This window comes from Pseudomassariella vexata (genome assembly GCF_002105095.1).
Source record: "Pseudomassariella vexata strain CBS 129021 chromosome Unknown BCR38scaffold_2, whole genome shotgun sequence".
NCBI lineage: Eukaryota > Fungi > Ascomycota > Sordariomycetes > Amphisphaeriales > Pseudomassariaceae > Pseudomassariella > Pseudomassariella vexata.
The window spans coordinates 1,785,325-1,802,232 of record NW_024467957.1 but is presented as its reverse complement, the minus strand read 5'-3'; the positions used below and the strand labels follow the sequence as shown (position 1 = coordinate 1,802,232).

The 16,908-nt window shown below is 50.9% G+C and overlaps 5 protein-coding genes across 5 annotated transcripts; 3 read left to right on the top strand and 2 right to left on the bottom strand.

The window, feature by feature from the left end:
- Window positions 1–500: 500 nt before the first annotated feature.
- Window positions 501–2,930, bottom strand: BCR38DRAFT_420729 (uncharacterized protein). Its single transcript, XM_040859401.1, has 2 exons — window positions 2,454–2,930; window positions 501–2,369 (listed from the first exon to the last, which is right to left on the bottom strand). The coding sequence occupies exons 1-2, from the start codon at window positions 2,580–2,582 to the stop codon at window positions 735–737; spliced, it is 1,764 nt and encodes a 587-aa protein (XP_040719954.1). The 5' UTR covers window positions 2,583–2,930; the 3' UTR covers window positions 501–734.
- Window positions 2,931–4,105: 1,175 nt separating this feature from the next.
- BCR38DRAFT_384612 (uncharacterized protein) lies at window positions 4,106–5,409 on the bottom strand (the record flags this gene model as incomplete). The annotated part of the gene is made up of 2 exons (XM_040857462.1): window positions 4,106–5,195; window positions 5,273–5,409. The coding sequence occupies 2 exons, from the start codon at window positions 5,407–5,409 to the stop codon at window positions 4,106–4,108; spliced, it is 1,227 nt and encodes a 408-aa protein (XP_040719953.1).
- Window positions 5,410–7,368: 1,959 nt separating this feature from the next.
- On the top strand, window positions 7,369–8,837 carry BCR38DRAFT_97371 (uncharacterized protein). Its single transcript, XM_040865815.1, has 2 exons — window positions 7,369–8,214; window positions 8,277–8,837. The coding sequence occupies exons 1-2, from the start codon at window positions 7,673–7,675 to the stop codon at window positions 8,668–8,670; spliced, it is 936 nt and encodes a 311-aa protein (XP_040719952.1). The 5' UTR covers window positions 7,369–7,672; the 3' UTR covers window positions 8,671–8,837.
- Window positions 8,838–10,622: 1,785 nt separating this feature from the next.
- On the top strand, window positions 10,623–13,214 carry BCR38DRAFT_503041 (uncharacterized protein). Its single transcript, XM_040864870.1, has 6 exons — window positions 10,623–11,002; window positions 11,059–11,299; window positions 11,351–11,446; window positions 11,501–11,649; window positions 11,704–12,192; window positions 12,321–13,214. The coding sequence occupies exons 1-6, from the start codon at window positions 10,695–10,697 to the stop codon at window positions 12,730–12,732; spliced, it is 1,695 nt and encodes a 564-aa protein (XP_040719951.1). The 5' UTR covers window positions 10,623–10,694; the 3' UTR covers window positions 12,733–13,214.
- Window positions 13,215–13,419: 205 nt separating this feature from the next.
- BCR38DRAFT_420713 (Cullin family-domain-containing protein) lies at window positions 13,420–16,654 on the top strand. Its single transcript, XM_040859400.1, has 3 exons — window positions 13,420–14,375; window positions 14,428–16,328; window positions 16,396–16,654. The coding sequence occupies exons 1-3, from the start codon at window positions 13,800–13,802 to the stop codon at window positions 16,451–16,453; spliced, it is 2,535 nt and encodes an 844-aa protein (XP_040719950.1). The 5' UTR covers window positions 13,420–13,799; the 3' UTR covers window positions 16,454–16,654.
- The last annotated feature ends 254 nt before the right edge of the window (window positions 16,655–16,908 follow it).

Here is a 16,908-nt window from a genome sequence, read left to right as displayed (position 1 = left end):
CTACTTAAGTAGACAGAGCCAGTCCACGGACAATTGGCACCTACATGTTTTTATGCACAACACTAGATACCAATGTTATGTATGCACAATATTACCACTTGCTTGCGATCTTGAAATATCGTACCCTTGCAGGGTGAGAAGGGTTCGAGTTGAATACGCTTGGCATTCGGTGGCATATTCAACGTGCATAATTGTACCAGTTGATTTGAGGTCATGTCCCCAATTCTACCGCGGCCCCCTTTTGCTTGTCGCGAACTCGGAATATCTTCACCGCTGGTTACTATGGAATAAGAATTGTACATTCTAGACAAGAGGATACGGGGAGTGTCTTCGACCATCTAAAACTCTACACGGGTCTTTGTATGTCGTATCGTTTGGGGTCTTGCGGCACTTACTATTTCCTTGGACTATGGGTTACCCATCCTGGCTATACCTCTGGGGTGCATCAGGAACGTAAATGCTTAATAGAGAGAACAGTTTAGCAGTTTTCAAAAGTATGTCATCGAATTGCTCCTCGAGTATGACTCTGTCGGAACGTATTAGTCGCCCTAAGCAATATAGTGACCTGTAAAGGGTGTATTTTACTGAACCTGAACTGGAATAAGACGAACATTATGGGGTGTTAATGAAGGGCGAGTAAGGACTTTTCTATTGTCCAAGTATTTCTAGTGTTTCACAGCTAGGCAGAAGAACAGGTGCGCCTAGTCAAGTATGCCATATGTTTATCCCCATCATCATAGTGCCTCACCGATCATGGCGTTGATATTACCACCAATCTCGCCAAACATCACACCCGTTAACACCGTCTCGCCCATGTGTTCGGCCCATTGACCCTTGTTCTTGAGGCGCTCTTTCCACAGCTGCTGGTCCTCGGAATCAAGCTGGTCCCATTGCATAGCGGGCCCGTGTGTTTCTTCGTTGTGTACATCCACCGCAAGCTGACCGGTTTCGTCGTGTCGAACAACCACCTGATCACGCTGCTCCGGCTTGATGTCTGTGAGTAGGTCACCCAAGAACTTCGATCCAACAACGGGCCCGTGGCGGACAGGCACTGTCCATCTCACAGGCAGATATCGATTCGTGCCAAGAACAGGTTGCCCAAGACCCATTGCCTCCACGATAACCTGGCCAACGAGGGCCATGACGATGAACATGAGTGACACCAGAATCACTATGGTAAGGGGGGACTCTCGTTCGCCGTTGAGGGCAACCACATAACGAGCCGGTTTCGGAGGGCCGCCCCTCCGGGTAGGGGAAGACTTATCGATGTACTTCTTCAATGGTATACTGTGCACTACTGCGGTATTGGACATTGATACGCTTGCGAGCTTCAGAGACAGTTCTGTAGGCGGCCTGGGGGAAGTGGGCGGCACAAAGCTTGAGAAGGAAAGGCCCGTAATCATTTGATCATGCACCGACTTGATGGTTTCGACGCGCTCGAGGTTGGCCAGAAGCTCGATAGACGCCGAAGTTTTGTGTTCCACAGTATACACAGATATGGTGGAATCATTGCTAGCGACGGCAATAACATACTGCGCGTCAGCGTGCTTTTCAGCCGGCGCGGAAAGTGGTGTTAAATTTCGGACTGCCATCCCCGTCGCCTGAGTGACAGCCTTGGGTAGTTGCTTGACGACAGCCAAGCGAGCATTCTCCTGTTCCTTTGTTGGCAGGCGATATCCATGCAAAGAAACCCCCTTTCGATCAGCATTGTTGGCAACTGCAATCAGAAAGCCGGGGGTCAGGTATCGTATCGATCTGAACATGGGACGTCTGCCCGCTTCCCCGCCCATGGTATAGACACATCTTGGTTCCGATATCTCGGTCTTGGAGACATCTACCGTAAAAATATCGAAGTGGTCGCAATACGCCAACTGGTAGGTATTGGTTCCCGTTTGGACAACGTCCAAGTCCATGGCTTCCTTGGGAATGTCCAGGCTGCCCCGAGACTTCCACCTTGAGGCGCCGGTGGCCGGAACATCGAATAGAATGATCTGATGGTCCTTAGCCAGGCCTGTTGCGATGGCGCCCAGCTGTGCCACGCCGTCGAACGGCTGTGATAGCCGGAGGAGTCGTTGGTATGTACTTTCGTCTTTGTGGGAGAAAAGAGATTCGCGGGCGAGTTCGGAGAATTTGCCGCTCACACCGCCACTCTTGGCCGACCTCCCCGGCAGAGCAACGCCGAAAACGCGGAAATGTTGGTTGTTTCCCTTTCTCAGCTCCTCCACGCTGCTGTTCACTCCGGCAAAGACGGTCAAGTTTCTGTCCTTCCGGGGGCCGACGGCGAGCGTCTGTACGTTGTCTTCGTTTTTACTTAGTTCGATGTCGCCGGCATTGACGATTTCCGACTCATCTGAAACATCGAGAAGGGTCTGTAGCAATGCGATGCCGCGTTAGTCCCACGGAGCCGAAATGAGCGTCGACGATTAAGGACCCGACCGATGAGCACGACCTACAATTTTGTTCCCGACTCCGTGTTTCCCAGCGCCGCCACCGCCACCCACGATCAAGTGATTGGAATCGTCGAAGTCGCAAGCCCACAAAGGGCACGAGAGGGCGATGCTGGCGCTTCGTATTGGCGACATCGCGTCGATGGTCCTACTTCGTGGATTCGCGGACTGCGCCGGCTCCCAACCGGTGTATGATCGTGGTTCCGGTGGAAATCAACTGGGCGTACTGCGATGAACCAGCTCGGATTAAACGGTGGTGTTATGGGCGCGTTAGGGTAATTGGAAGCTCGTCTGGTGGAATAATACAGTCGCAAGTACTGCGCAAAACAAAGATGTCAAATGTTAGCTGCAATAATCGAAAGACATGATCCTTATGTCATTGTTTAAGATTCAAGATGAATGTCAGCAGGGCCAGCGCAAATAGTCCTGTTAAGGTAGGTACCTAAGAATGACGATTGGGGCGTCCCGAGGCCAGATATCTCGAAATTTCAATTAGCGTGCCGCCTCCCTCACAGCGGAGGTTGCGACCACAAACAGCGCTCTTTGAGTCTGGGGTAGAGCCACCGAAACCAATCCCTGTCGCCTTTGTTTGCCTGCTTGCCAAACCCAAAGACCGACCTGCCGCAACAACATCTACATCGAAATCCACAAGTCATTGTTCTATCCTATAATACTTGAACGCAATCCCAAGAGGACACGTGCATGGTCATTTTTGCTGTAATAGACATGTCGGCGTTCTTCAACAAACTCTGAATTCCAAGTGTACTGTAGTGACTCGTGTCACCTCCATAAATTTCAGGGTGTGATCAACCCACCATTGATTGTCCCTCCAAATAATGGTCCATATACCCAAACATTCTCGCAAACTCTCTATTCTATTTTAGCCAGAGTTGTCTAGAGGTGATGGCGCATATCTACTTGAAAGGTAGCCATTTAGGCATCGAGTAGAATCATCGTACGCCTTGTTTCAAGTACCATACTTCGTCCAGCTCGAATGTAGTAATAACATGGAGTCGCCAGTACGAACGCGCTGCAACACTACGTCTAAGGGCATTCCCTGCTTCAGTACGGCTATGCCATTCATATTCCATGTTGTAGAATGACCAACAGAACCAGCCAGATGGTCCACAGTCAGCAAGTACTTGTGCGCATGTACAACCGATCGCTGAGGCAACTCATCAGTTTGCGGGCCCTGAACTTGGCCTTGTGGCCAAGTGTCGTTTCTCCGTCACTAGAATAACATCGAGGATTTCCATATTTGGAGACAACCAGAAACCTGGCATGGTTCTATGACCCAGATTAGTTTACTCGTACTACATCCCTCGCATATCACCCCCAGTGTGTATTAGATGCTCAGCTCACGTACATAGTTCCACGTCGCTGCAGGCAGAAGAGCCGCAACAGATTCATGCGCTTTTCACTTCAAACATGAGGAGCACCATTCATAAATCTACCCAACTTGTTGGCTACCTAGATACCACGAACGGCTTCCTAGAACGAGCTCCTTTTCCGAAAGACGTCTTGAAAAATAAGTCCCCAACGCCATTCATGCTTTGTACTCATACATTGTAAGCACTTTCCCTTTCTCTTATCGTTCGCGTGGATATCATCAAATGGTACAACCCCCCTAACTGTCTCCTTTTCATCATCTTACACGCTCACCAAGGCACCAAACCCGGCGGCAGGAGAGGATACTCAAATCCGTCGATGGTCTCGGTCCCGTATCCCAGATCGCTGAGGCCCACGGATCCTGCCTCGCCCATAGCCCCCATCTGTTCCCATCCGACGGAGTCTCTCTTCCAATTTACATTGCAGTCTCCTGGCACAAACTTGGCCGCGTCCATGGAAAGCGTCATCTTGACCTCAGGGCAGTAGTCCCAGATGTGCTTCCGCATAGCCGGCGTGCCCCAAATCCCGCTGTGTAGCGTGCTGCCGCTGCCACCGGTGTGATACCCCATCGGCTCGTAGTAACCCTCGCGCCAGTCGTCAATGCCGCTCACGTACTCGCCCTGCCCCGCCAACTCGAGCGTCTTGTTGCCCGGCTTCTTGTTGATCTTGACCCCGCTTCCCGAGAACATTTCCCCGCTGAAGGTGAGCGAGACGGTGCCGTTCGCCATGCGGGCGCCGGGTCGGTGGCCGAGTCGCTCGGCCAGCCAGACGTCCTCGGGTTCGGAGCCGTCGACGCGTACTTGGTCGCGGAGGACCTGGACGATGGAGCTGACGCGGCGAAGGGATAGGCCGCCGTTGCCTCCGTAGCGGGCGCCGGTGCTCCATGGCGCGCCGATCCAGTCGTATTCGAGGTAGTTGTTGAGGGTTTGCTGACTGTTGGCGCACAGAATGCTGTCGGTCTGGAAGACGAGGAGCCACTCCGCGGGCTGCAATACTGTTTCGTAAAGCCACAGGGTGGTGAGGAAGCGGCTGATCATCTCTTGGCCGGCGGTGCTCATGTTCGAGGGTATGTAAGTGAGGTCCAGTTTCCCGGCTGCGACTTGTTCCCGGATGGCCATGGACTGGTTAATGAAATTGACCGACTCAGTCGAGCCCATGAAGCGAAAACGCCAGTCTGGCGGCACGACGGACATGAAGTGCAACATGAGAGGCGCCAGGATGGGATTCACTCGGTTCTCGATGAGAAGGGCGACCTTGCTCGCGTTGTATGGTGACTGCACAGGCTCATGGTAATCTAGGTGTATCTGAGGTACTGGAACTGCCCGGATAGTCGGGAGTGACAGCCAGACCATAAAAATGCTGTTTGTCAACCGTAAGTCGCTTGTACGAATGAAGATGGGAAGGTATCATAGTATCGTGTTGGAAAGATGGCTTACAAGACGACCAGACATGCGGCAGCAACTCGCATTCGCCTGGTGATGCGGGACCAGGCCTTGGTGGTCACCGTTTTTGCCTTGAACCATAAGTCTTTCATGACTACTTCCTCCACACTTGAGGACAGTTGAAGAGCCATGATGAATAGAAGATTAATGCCGACCTGAAAGAAACGAGTGTGAGTGGTGGACCGGACGGTCGGTTGGTTGGTTGGTTTGCCGGGTCTAGAGAACAAGTGAATGCCTGCACCCACCCCGTCTAAACCAAGACGACGTATGCGATGATAATCAGAGAGGTGTCGCCAATGCGTGACGTGACATGGTGTTGCAAGCCCCTCTGTCGATTGATGGTTGCAATGATTGTCCACTCCAGGGCTTTGCCCAAGTGGACCTCTTGAGTTTACTCTTCAAGGGTGGGCTTGTTGCTACTGGTGGAGATATCCAAGGATGACAATGTAGAAGCTGCCAGGGATTTGTTTCATTGTTTGAGATGAGCATTGAGCTTTGGTTATCGTGTTGAGTATGAAGTTTTAGCGCCTCTCAAGTTCTCGCCCTTGCTGGCCTGTGATAACAAACAAGTGCAAAACTTGCCGTGACGCCTTGACTGGCCCAAGAACAAAAGGGTTGTTGACATGCCAGGAATGGCCCATCAATCTGTCCAATCCATCCCGTATGTTCTGACACCAGCATGACCACCATCTCACAATCATTAGACGGATCCTAACTGTCTTCATGCTCCAGACCTGGACCAGCGAGTCATTCACAGCGCTTCAGTAGGAACCCATGGGTTCAGTTGACGAATCCGGACTACGTGAGTACTATGGGATTGACCCCTGTATTGGTGGCGCTTTCATACTACTACGTAGTAGACACAACTTAAAGACTTGAAGATTGCCTTTTTTGGACAGATACTTTGAGGTACTTCTTAGTACCCCAGGTGGTGCCCTTTCCACATCGGCTCGTAGAAGCTATCGTCGTGGAAATGACCATGGAGAATCCAAAGTTTATCTAGCGGATGAGGTAACATTTTTGATTCCATTCTCGCAATCCTGCAGATATGCTACATGAGGAATGACAAGAGCTGGAAACGTTTGGTCGTCTGTCTGTCTTGACCGATGCCCCTTTAACTTACATTGCCACCAAAGATTCAAAGTATGTGACCTTCAGCATTCGAATTTAAAGCGGAGGTGGCACTTTGTGAGCTTCCACATACAACGTTAGTGTTCGCAATGAAAGGTAGTGGATGTGACTCCGTATTAAAATGCATAACAGATCGTTCATTTCTGGTCGGCCAAACGTTATGCTTCTAGGCCTGTGTGAGAGGTTGCACGCAAGGCTGCCAGCATCTCTTAACACAGTAAATTAGGAACGCACAACGCCTTGTCTTGGATATCCCCAAAAACTTGTGAAACTTGTGAAACAAGCGCTGCAAGCAGGGATCTGGCCTGTATGTGAAATTTTTCGGCACGCTCCGCATCGCGGCGACTAATGATTTAAATAAATCCATGGCATGTAGAGTTTGTTAGACCGTTTGATGTTCATTGTTCGCTCCATTTGCTGGTGAATGAATGGATGGATCAAGATACGGTAAGTACAAGTACCATGACGATGCACGAGACGGATGTGCCAAAAGGGCGTCATCAGCCTTCTGTGAATCAGCTACTTCATAATCAAAAAGTTGTGTTAAGTTCGGTCAGAGAGGTCTCTCCAGGGCGACGTAGCGTAGAAGTCCAAGCTAGTATCCGAAAGTACCGAAATGCACTGCCAAGGGAGCGCCCTGACATAAACAAGTGGGACGATAGCGCGAGGGGGCCAGATCATCGGGACTCGTCATCACGTTCCTCAGCTTCTAGAGCCATGAGGGTGACTGTCGTCGGATCGGGAGATTTTAAGACGATTTTGGTGTGCGAACCCTGCTCAGGAATTAATCCAAACAATTTTAGATTTATCTCTTTGAAAGTGAGCCGAAGCATTATTCCTTGGCTGTCCAGTGTGGCTTGGGTCTATTTGGGGTTTCCTCCTGTTCTTGTACGTGTCTACTCAGGGCGGTGATCTCGGTAACCTCAGACTGCTGGCGGCAACAAGCATTTTACTTTGTGCCATCGCTATGACAGGAACAACGCGTCGTGATGTGATCGTGATCCCATAGGGTCAATTCTATTTTCACTTTGGGTAGAGGTTACGCTGCCTTACATCTCCATTCCCTACCTTAGCATTCATCCCACGGTTCACGGTTCCCGGACTTCTCTCAATCTTGCCTCAAAATCCAGACAACATGACAGCCTTATCTTCCTCGAGCCCTGGAATACTCGCAGCCACAAAGGCGAAGTTGTTGTTGGTTCTGTCCTTGGCAGTAACGTATGTTCCTACCGAGACGTAACGCACGTGTGATGCTGACTACCCATGCCCGAAAGGTGGTATATTGCTGGACTCGTCCCTCATTATACACCCCAGCTCCAAGCTTCTTTCAAGTCGAGGTTGGAAGAAGCGAGACAAAAGATCCCGTCCATCCAGGTCAACTGGCACCCAACCCCGGGTAATGACGACCCGCGAACGAATTTCAATGGCACCAAGATCGCATTACTAGTCGAGCCTCGCCCAATTCCACATCTTGTTCCCCAGATTCTCCACATGATCAATGTGGTGCCGCCCGACTGGCGATTCGTCTTCATCGGTTCTAATCAATCCGTTGTCAGCGTTGGCCGGGCCTATGCCACAAAACACCAGCAATTTATCGGCAAGCTGGACTTGATGGTGCTCCCTGAGCCTTGGGAAATCAACGACAAGGAGAAGGTCTATCGAACTCTTACTGACATACGGTTCTATGATGAGTTTCTACCCGGGGTTGAGTGGATCCTCAAGTACGAGCACGATAGCATCATGTGCGCAAACTCGCAAGAAAGCCTGAATGACTGGCTGCACTGGGACTGGGCTGGAGCTCCGAGGTCAGTAAGAGCTGTGGGGTGGCATATCGAGACGCACGTTCACGCACTAACTAGCGGTACAGACATGAAAACGATCGATTTTCCGGCAACGGTGGGCTCTCGCTCAGAAAGGTATCGGCCATAAGACGAATTCTCGCTTTCCAACAACGCCTGAATGACACCCAACCCGAGGACGAATGGTTTGGTGGCAGAGTATGGACTCTGCCTGGCGCCAACGTCGCGCAAGGCGAGAAGGGGCAACTTGCGGTCGAAGATGTATACATCAAGAATCCCATCGGATTTCATGTCAGAGACGGTGGGGCCAACATGGCCGACGGCGTGTGGAAATCATATGCGCAACGGAAAGAGATTTTCGAGTACTGCCCAGAACTAAGCGTCATCATGGACATGAAGCTCGAAACAGAGCGGTGTTTTGGCGATAATAAGGAAGGCTCAATCTCAGGTTCCAATGCATAGACAAGCTTGGCTAGATGAAGCGCGGATGGAGAAGCCACGAGTGGTCATGATACCCAGCAAGAGACGCTGATGACTGAGGAAAATCGAGGAAGCTGTGCCGTATCCACACTTCTGAGGACGGGAAGTCGAGAGGACTAGTATCAGAGCCTCTTGTCAGCAGTTTGTTGATGCTGGAGTGAACTGAAAGGTTCTGTGCAACCTTGCATGCTTTATTGTAAGCTCAACACAATAAGCTTCGAGGAATGGAAAGGTAGGAGTCATCTGCATATGCGAGCAGTCGGCCAGTTTTTTCGAATGGGAGCGACAATGTCCGATGTAACGCTATAGGAAAGGCTTACCATGTGTTGATCTGAGGCGTTCCAACTTGCTTCACTTCTCCGTGTTGGGGCTGGTCGTATTGTTGCCTCACTGCTTGGCCACCAGCGAAGAGATGTGCACCATGCACACGCGTCGATGCAACATCGAGTAGTATCGCCAACAAAACAGGAATTGAGCTGAACTCGATTCCGATCTCGATGGGTTGGGTTTGGCGTTTTGATTCATTGACGTGTGCCACTGCTGTTGACGCAACTTCGGAGCCGTCCCGGTAGCCGGATGCAAAAGCGGCCGGCCAAGTCAACATCGTCTGCCTAGAGCTAGGATATCAGACCACACACGCCCGTACCTCCAGGTCGTCGCAATACGGTGCCCGTTTAATAACACAACATCACCATCGAGGTATGGTGGAAGAACGCCTGGGAGGTAGAGCTCAAGAGACGCACGGCCTTGGTGACGTTACCACTCGTCCAATGGTGGCTAGGAAGCTGAGTTAGCTGTCGATCTGGGAGCTATCTTCAGTTTTCGTCTGCGGGAGGAGGCCAGCCGGGACTCGTCATCATTCTCGTTGCTGTAGTCGAGCATGGCATATTACCCACTAGCCCACAGGAAATAAGTACGAGCATTGTGCTGAAGTAACAATCCATTCCCTTTTGTCGGTACGATTATGTTGCCCTCATGGCAGGGATTTGCAGTGACGCTCTGCAGTGCAATGGCAAGGCTATATGGATAAATATCGACTTCCCCAAATTTTCTACGGGGCGGAACCGCAACATGGACATCACTGCGACTTTGGGGGCCCTGCCATGTAGGGGCTGGACGACGAGGCGAGGCTTGGCGGACCGAAAAGAAAGTCGTCGGTTGATTACTACAGGCGCGCGATTTTCAACTCCACATTTCTCGATGTGTATCTTGCAAGTACGATCTACTCGAATCGCGAAAGGGCCTTCACCCCGTGGGGATATCATCTGCCGGCAATCCAGAGGACCAACTAACCCAACAGGATGAGATCGACGAAGCAGGATACACTTCTCCTTCACAACGCGTCAACATAATGATATGAACTATTGCATGGCACTACCACGACGGTGCAGGGTATTATTATGAGCTGCTATTGATGATATTTAGAGTACAACTATCAATGCATCGTTGTACTTGAAGGCGATTAAATGGTCTAAATATATCAATCCCATGGAAATTATCAATGAAACCATAGACGAAGAGACGTCTGGAACGACCTAGGTCGCGAAGATGTCACTTCGTATAGGCTCGACGTCTCATTGCCGATCATTTTGGCAGTTCGACCAGCAATTCCCAGATATGCATCATCACGGTTCTTCGGCAAGTGATGGCATCACAACTACAGCAACCTCCTGCAAAGTTCAAGAATTCTCCAGTGAAGACTTTCCAGAAGTAGATACTAGATGGCGTACCGCAAGGTAACATCCGGATATTACCACGCAACGGCTGTCACTGTTGACCACCCGAGCCTTTCAGGCATTTTACCCATGAAGCTCTAATTATAATCATTCATAAGTTCACAGGCGCAGATGATTAAATACGGAATGCCGCCGTTCGGATTTTTTTGTTGAAATGCAGTACCTGGCTTCCTGCGGTTTCCACGCCTATGTTCTATTGGTTCTTCCACCTTCGACCTTTTTACAACTAGGTACACGACATAGGAACGAGTTGCTTTACACTCTCTCATTATGCACTGGACACACCCATTTCTCCTTGCCGCCTGTGCCGGCCTGTCGGCTGCTCATGCGGACCCGAATGGCCCCGGGCATGTGCCGAAACTCTTCGGTGGCCGAAAGTTCCTGTCAGAGTTGAAGGGGGGAAGGGTTCTGAACAACAAACCGTATATGCCCCGCGTGGCAGAGTTGCCCCACGACGAAGAAGAGGATGCCGATGTTGAAAAGCGAGATGGTGAGCTTCGCGAGCGTCAGAACAAGAGCGGGCGGTGTGGAGGCAATTCGGGATCCTGTGCAACGGGATACTGTTGCTCTATAGATGGGTCAGTATAGGCCTGATATCTTGATTTCTTGAGGTTCTTGCATTGACACTGTGAAGGTGGTGCGGTCTGGGCGAGGACTATTGCACTTCCCCTGACTGCCAGCTCAGTTACGGCAGTGGCTGTGATGGAAACCAGAAACCGGATGGTGCCGATACATCGACCATTACAAGGAAGCGCGTGGGAAGTGTGCCATATGGTGGCGTAGGTATATACGACTGTGTCAATGAGGGAGATATTGCTCTTACCTTTGACGATGGTCCCTACAACTTTACGGGCGATCTTCTTGACAAGCTTGCGGTACGTACACACGGTCCAGAACCTGTAAAACGTAATGCTGATGGACAAAAGCAATACAATGCCAAAGCAACCTTCTTCATCACTGGTAACAACCTTGGCAAAGGCAAAATCAACGATGGAGAGTATCCGTGGGCTGGCTTCATTCAGGTCAGTGTGCAGCTCACGTGAACCTTAGTATACACAATACTGACAGTTTGTAAGCGAATGGCGGCAGAGGGTCATCAGGTTGCTAGCCACACCTGGTCCCACGAGAACTTCAGTGCAATCACCTCTACACAGGCTCGCAACCAAATGATCTGGAATGAGATTGCCCTGAATGACATTCTTGGATTCATCCCCACTTACATGCGGTTTGTGCCCATAAACAGCCACCGATCGCCGGTGCGATACTGACGGGCTTGCAGACCCCCATTCTCCATTTGCGAGAAAGCTTGCCAGACGCTTTTGACTGAACTCGGTTACCACGTTACCTATTTCGACCTAGACACCGAAGGTTACCTCCATGATGATGCCAATGAGATCCAGACCAGCAAAGACATCTGGGATGATACCATCGTCGGGTCAAACCCGTGTAGGGACAACTACTTGCAGATCGAGCACGATATCCATTACCAGACGGTTTATAACCTCACCGACTACGTGCTTGCCTCCTTGTTCAACCACGGCTTCAGATCCGTCACCGTGGGGCAATGCCTGGGTGATCCTCCGGCGAACTGGTATCGAGCTGGCAGCGGCCAGGTACCCGAATATACCTTCACAACTCGGACGCCGACGGGGACCGCCTCGTGTCTAAGATCGTCAACGGTCAAAGCCACGACGACCGGGCCGAGCCCAATCACGACCGGGGCTTTAGAAGTGAGTACCGATGGTACTTGCGGAGTTGGCGTCACCTGGTTAGTACTCGAGAGTTCTATTCTCTTTTCTTTTTCCATTTGGCTCTTAAAACGGCTCAACTGCCGATTTAACCCCGGGGCGACGCATGGAAGAAACCATCTCAACTGACTTTTGAATTCTGAATTAGTGCTGGCTCGATATACGGCAACTGCTGCTCCGGAAACGGCTGGTGCGGAAGTTCAGTCGACTACTGTGCCGATGGCTGTCAACCAGCCTTCGGAACCTGTGATGCCGCGCCTTCGCCTCCTGTCACGACAACTATTACTACTCGTTCTTCCACTAGCACGAGCAAGACCTCAACCAGTAAGACCTCAACCAGCAAGACCTCAACCAGCAAGACCTCAACCAGCAAGACCACGAAGACCACGAAGACTAGCAAGACTAGCCAGACTTCGACCACTAAAACTTCCACAGTCAAAACTTCGACCTCGACGAGTCACAGTACGAGCCATAGCACAAGCCATAGCACGAGCCACAGCACGTCAACTACTCGGACATCGACCAAGACCACCGCCCCCGCCCCGACTTTGGTTGCGTAAACAACCCTTTTCGCTTCTATCCTTCGTTTCAGTCGTGTCTTGAGGGGTGGTAAACTCTTGTAAAGAGAGAATCCTCCCCTTTTGAGACCTGGCTTGAAGCTTTGCCTTCTCTTGATGTAAACAGTGGGCTACTGCAAAGCAAGTGGTTACTAACGCCGATGTTTGGAACAGGAGTAGAGACGGCCGTTGTGGGCCTGGTACTGGTGAGACGTGCATCGGAAGCGCGTTTGGTACTTGTTGCTCGGGCACGTATGGAATTTGTGGCACTTTGTGTCTGTTGGATTGTCTGCCTGGGTATGGGACTTGTACTCTCTAGACGAGTGCCGCCCAGAGAGGGAGATGTGGACAGAGAAATGAAGAAAAGGGGATAGGTGAAAGATTGTTGGTTCTATTTGGTATCTATAAATTAGTTGTCAAAAGTTCTGGACATGGAGGAACCCTGCATAATCCAAGCATATTGAAGTGGCAGCATTGGATGAAGTACATAGTCTCATTGTTAGCAGAGTGACTATAGTTAGTGTGTTCTGTATTTTTCTCATTACAGGATTGCATTGATCAAACTGGAATAAGTAATATCAGCCTTTGGTACTACATCACACATTCAGCTATGCACATGCCACTACGGCTGTGGAGAAAAACTAGATGAAATGGTCAAAGTAGACATGTAGATATTGGTAGTTGAGTAGACGCCATCACTTGCATGCTGAAGGAAGCAGCAAATGATGGGTCGATCAACAAAAACAGAGGGGCTGCATATAGTGCACCGTCTAATTTTAGACAAGTGACACTGTCCCGGACTTAAGCCCCTCGTTCCGGGGGATCTCGTTGGGATCATCACTGTAATCGCAGCACGTTGTAGGACCCGGTAAAGCTCCCAACGAAGCTGACCAACAGCGACATTTCCACGAGAGTGATGACGACCTAGTTCAACATTTCAAACACGAAGCAACTCCGACTTCAATGCACCGCCCAAACGACCTTTCGAGCCCATTCCGTACAGAGAATAATCCCTGTGTTTCCGAGGTCCGTGTGAAAGCACGGTAGACGACCTCAACAAGTTGAGGTCGATGCCGCCTCAACCTCTCTCATCCCGCTCGCCACCACCACCGAACGCATCCGGGAGCGCTCTTGGGCACGCGTCGAGGCGCACTTCCGACGGCAGCTCCGCCCACAAACGAGGACCCTCGGAGACCCGACCGTCTCAACCCGAAGCTAAACGCGCGAAGATGAGCACGGCGCTGGGGAAACGTCCCGCCTTGGTCGACCTGACCAAGCCTCGATCCGGATACCGACCTCAGAGTGGCGTCAGGAAGCTCGTCATTAAGAATTTGCGCAACCCCTCCCGAGAGAGCGACCTCGAGAAATACTACCAGGACACATGGAACGAGTTGGAAGACGCCTTGCACGCCATCTGTGCGCGGCGGCAACCCACCCAGCCCTTCGAGCGCCTCTACAGGGGAGTCGAGGACATCTGCCGCCATGGCGAGTCCAAAAACGTCTACGAGTTTTTGCGGAAAGGTTGCGAGGGATATCTCAATGAGCGCCTGGCCAAGGATGTCCAGGCAGAGGCAGGGTCGGCTAATGTCGCCGTCGATGTGTTACGGAGCGTTCACAAGCACTGGATCATATGGAACCAACAATCGGTTTGTACGCTGCTGCGGTTGTTGTGGAATTAGGGAGCTGACAAGAAGGCAGGCAACCATTCGGTCGACCTTCAGCTACCTCGATCGGTCATATCTTCTGAACTCCAAGGATCACCCACAGATCAACGACATGGCAATATACTTGTTCAAGAAAATGGTCTTCGTTGCCAACAACTACGGTTCTTCGGTAATACAAGGCATGTGTGACTTGATCGAGTACGATAGAAGGGGCGACGGCAGGTTTGATGCCAATCTGTTGCGGGATTCTATATCCATGCTACACGTATTGAACGTGTACGGAAAGTCATTCGAGCGACGCTTCTTGGACAGTTCCAATGCGTACTTCCAGGAATTCGCCGAGGAAAAGAGTACATCATCACTGAAGTATTACATATTGGCGTGCGAACGGCTCCTGGCGACAGAAGACCACCGGTGCAACGCCTACAACTTTGACAGCACAACCAAGAGGCAATTGATGGATGACGCCCACACCGTACTCATTGGCAACTACTCCGGCAAGCTTCTCGACAGTGGTGAAGTTGGGAAACTACTGGACAGCAATGCCATCGAATCCATGAAGGCGCTGTACGACCTGCTACGTTTGTCAGGCATTCAAAAGAGACTTAAGGACCCGTGGGAAGACTACATCAGAGAAGCAGGCGCGAGGATCGTGAATGACACATTGAAGGGTGATGAAATGGTCGTCGGGCTACTTTTATTCCGGCGGGCGTTGGACATCATGGTTCGAGATGCCTTCAACGAGGACGATGATTTCACATATGGGCTTAGGGAAGCGTTTGGCAACTTCATCAACGACAAGAAGATTCTGTCGTCATGGAAGACCGGCACATCCAAAGTTGGCGAGATGATCGCCAAACATATCGACTTGCTCCTCCGAGGAGGGCTGAAGACGATACCGAGCTCGCTACTTTCCGATAATAAAGACCGCGCTGCCGCCGAAAAGAGTGGTCAAGCCAGCACTGGTGACGAAGATGCGGAGCTTGACAGACAACTGGATCAAGCCCTCGAACTCTTCAGATTCATCGAAGGGAAGGACGTGTTCGAGGCGTTCTACAAGCAAGACCTGGCACGCCGCTTACTAATGGGCCGGAGCGCCAGCGCGGACGCCGAGAGGAGTATGCTGGCAAAGCTGAAGAGCGAATGCGGTTCCAGCTTTACGCACAACCTCGAGCAGATGTTCAAGGACCAGGAGCTTGGACGTGATGAAATGAACGCCTACAAGCAATGGCGCGAGGGCACCGGCAAGAACAAGTCCAGTGTAGATCTGGTGGTGAACATTTTGTCGGCGTCGGCTTGGCCGAGTTACCCCGACTCGCGGGTCTTTCTGCCTGCGGAGGTTGCGAAACAGATCGAAACATTTGACAAGTTCTACACCACTAAACATACTGGGCGGCGCTTGGCTTGGAAGCACTCACTAGCTCACTGCGTGGTAAAGGCGCAGTTCAACAAGGGACCGAAGGAACTGCTTGTCAGCGCATATCAAGCCATCGTTCTGACCTTGTTCAACCAAATTGACGATAAGCCTGACGGTTTCCTCGCTTACTCACAGATTGAAGAACACTCCGGCTTGAGTGGGCCAGATTTGGACCGGACCCTTCAGTCTCTGGCCTGCGGCAAAGTCCGAGTCCTCTCAAAACACCCGAAGAGTAGAGACGTCAAACCGAATGACACTTTTACCGTCAACAGGTCGTTGACGGACCCCAAATACCGCATCAAGATCAACCAGATTCAGCTCAAGGAAACCAAGGAGGAGAACGAAGACACCCACAAGAAGGTCGCGGCCGACCGGCAATTCGAGACGCAGGCCGCCATCGTTCGCATCATGAAGAGTCGTAAAAGTATGACGCATGCGGAACTCGTGTCGGAGGTGATCGATTCGACTAAAAGTCGAGGTGCGGTGGAACTGCCGGAGATCAAGAAGAATATCGAGAAGTATGTTGCCCCTTGCCCCCGTTGGGTTTCTACGAACACACTGAGCTGGTTTGCTAACTTGACGCAGGCTGATCGAGAAGGATTATCTAGAAAGAGAGGGCGGTAAATACGTGTACCTGGCATAGCCTGATGCCTTCCTTGTAGGGGAGTCATAAGGGAGCTCTTGACTACGATTGTATATTCATAAGAAGCTGCAATAGATAGGCCCTTGGCAGGTGGAGGGAGACTCTGTGCGCGTTGGGTGAGAATCAGGTCACAAGCCCAACCTCAGACATGCTTAAATGCTGACGACGAACAAATGAATGAATTCAATAGCGAATTGTAATTTTCTCTATGAACTTTCAAGTCTCTTCCTGGTTTGAAATGGAATAGTTGGGATTTTCATATTGACAGTAAAGCCGCCTTGTCGGCGGCTATTAGAACCCCCAGTCAATCTTTTCAATCGACTACTCACCTCATCTCCGACGTGGCTGATTTTTCAACCTCTTCTTTCTTGTACGTTTACGTATTTTGAAGAATCCTCGATAGTGCTCGCTTGAGTTAGGCTTGGCTAAATCGACTGCATCTTCAGATTGTTTAT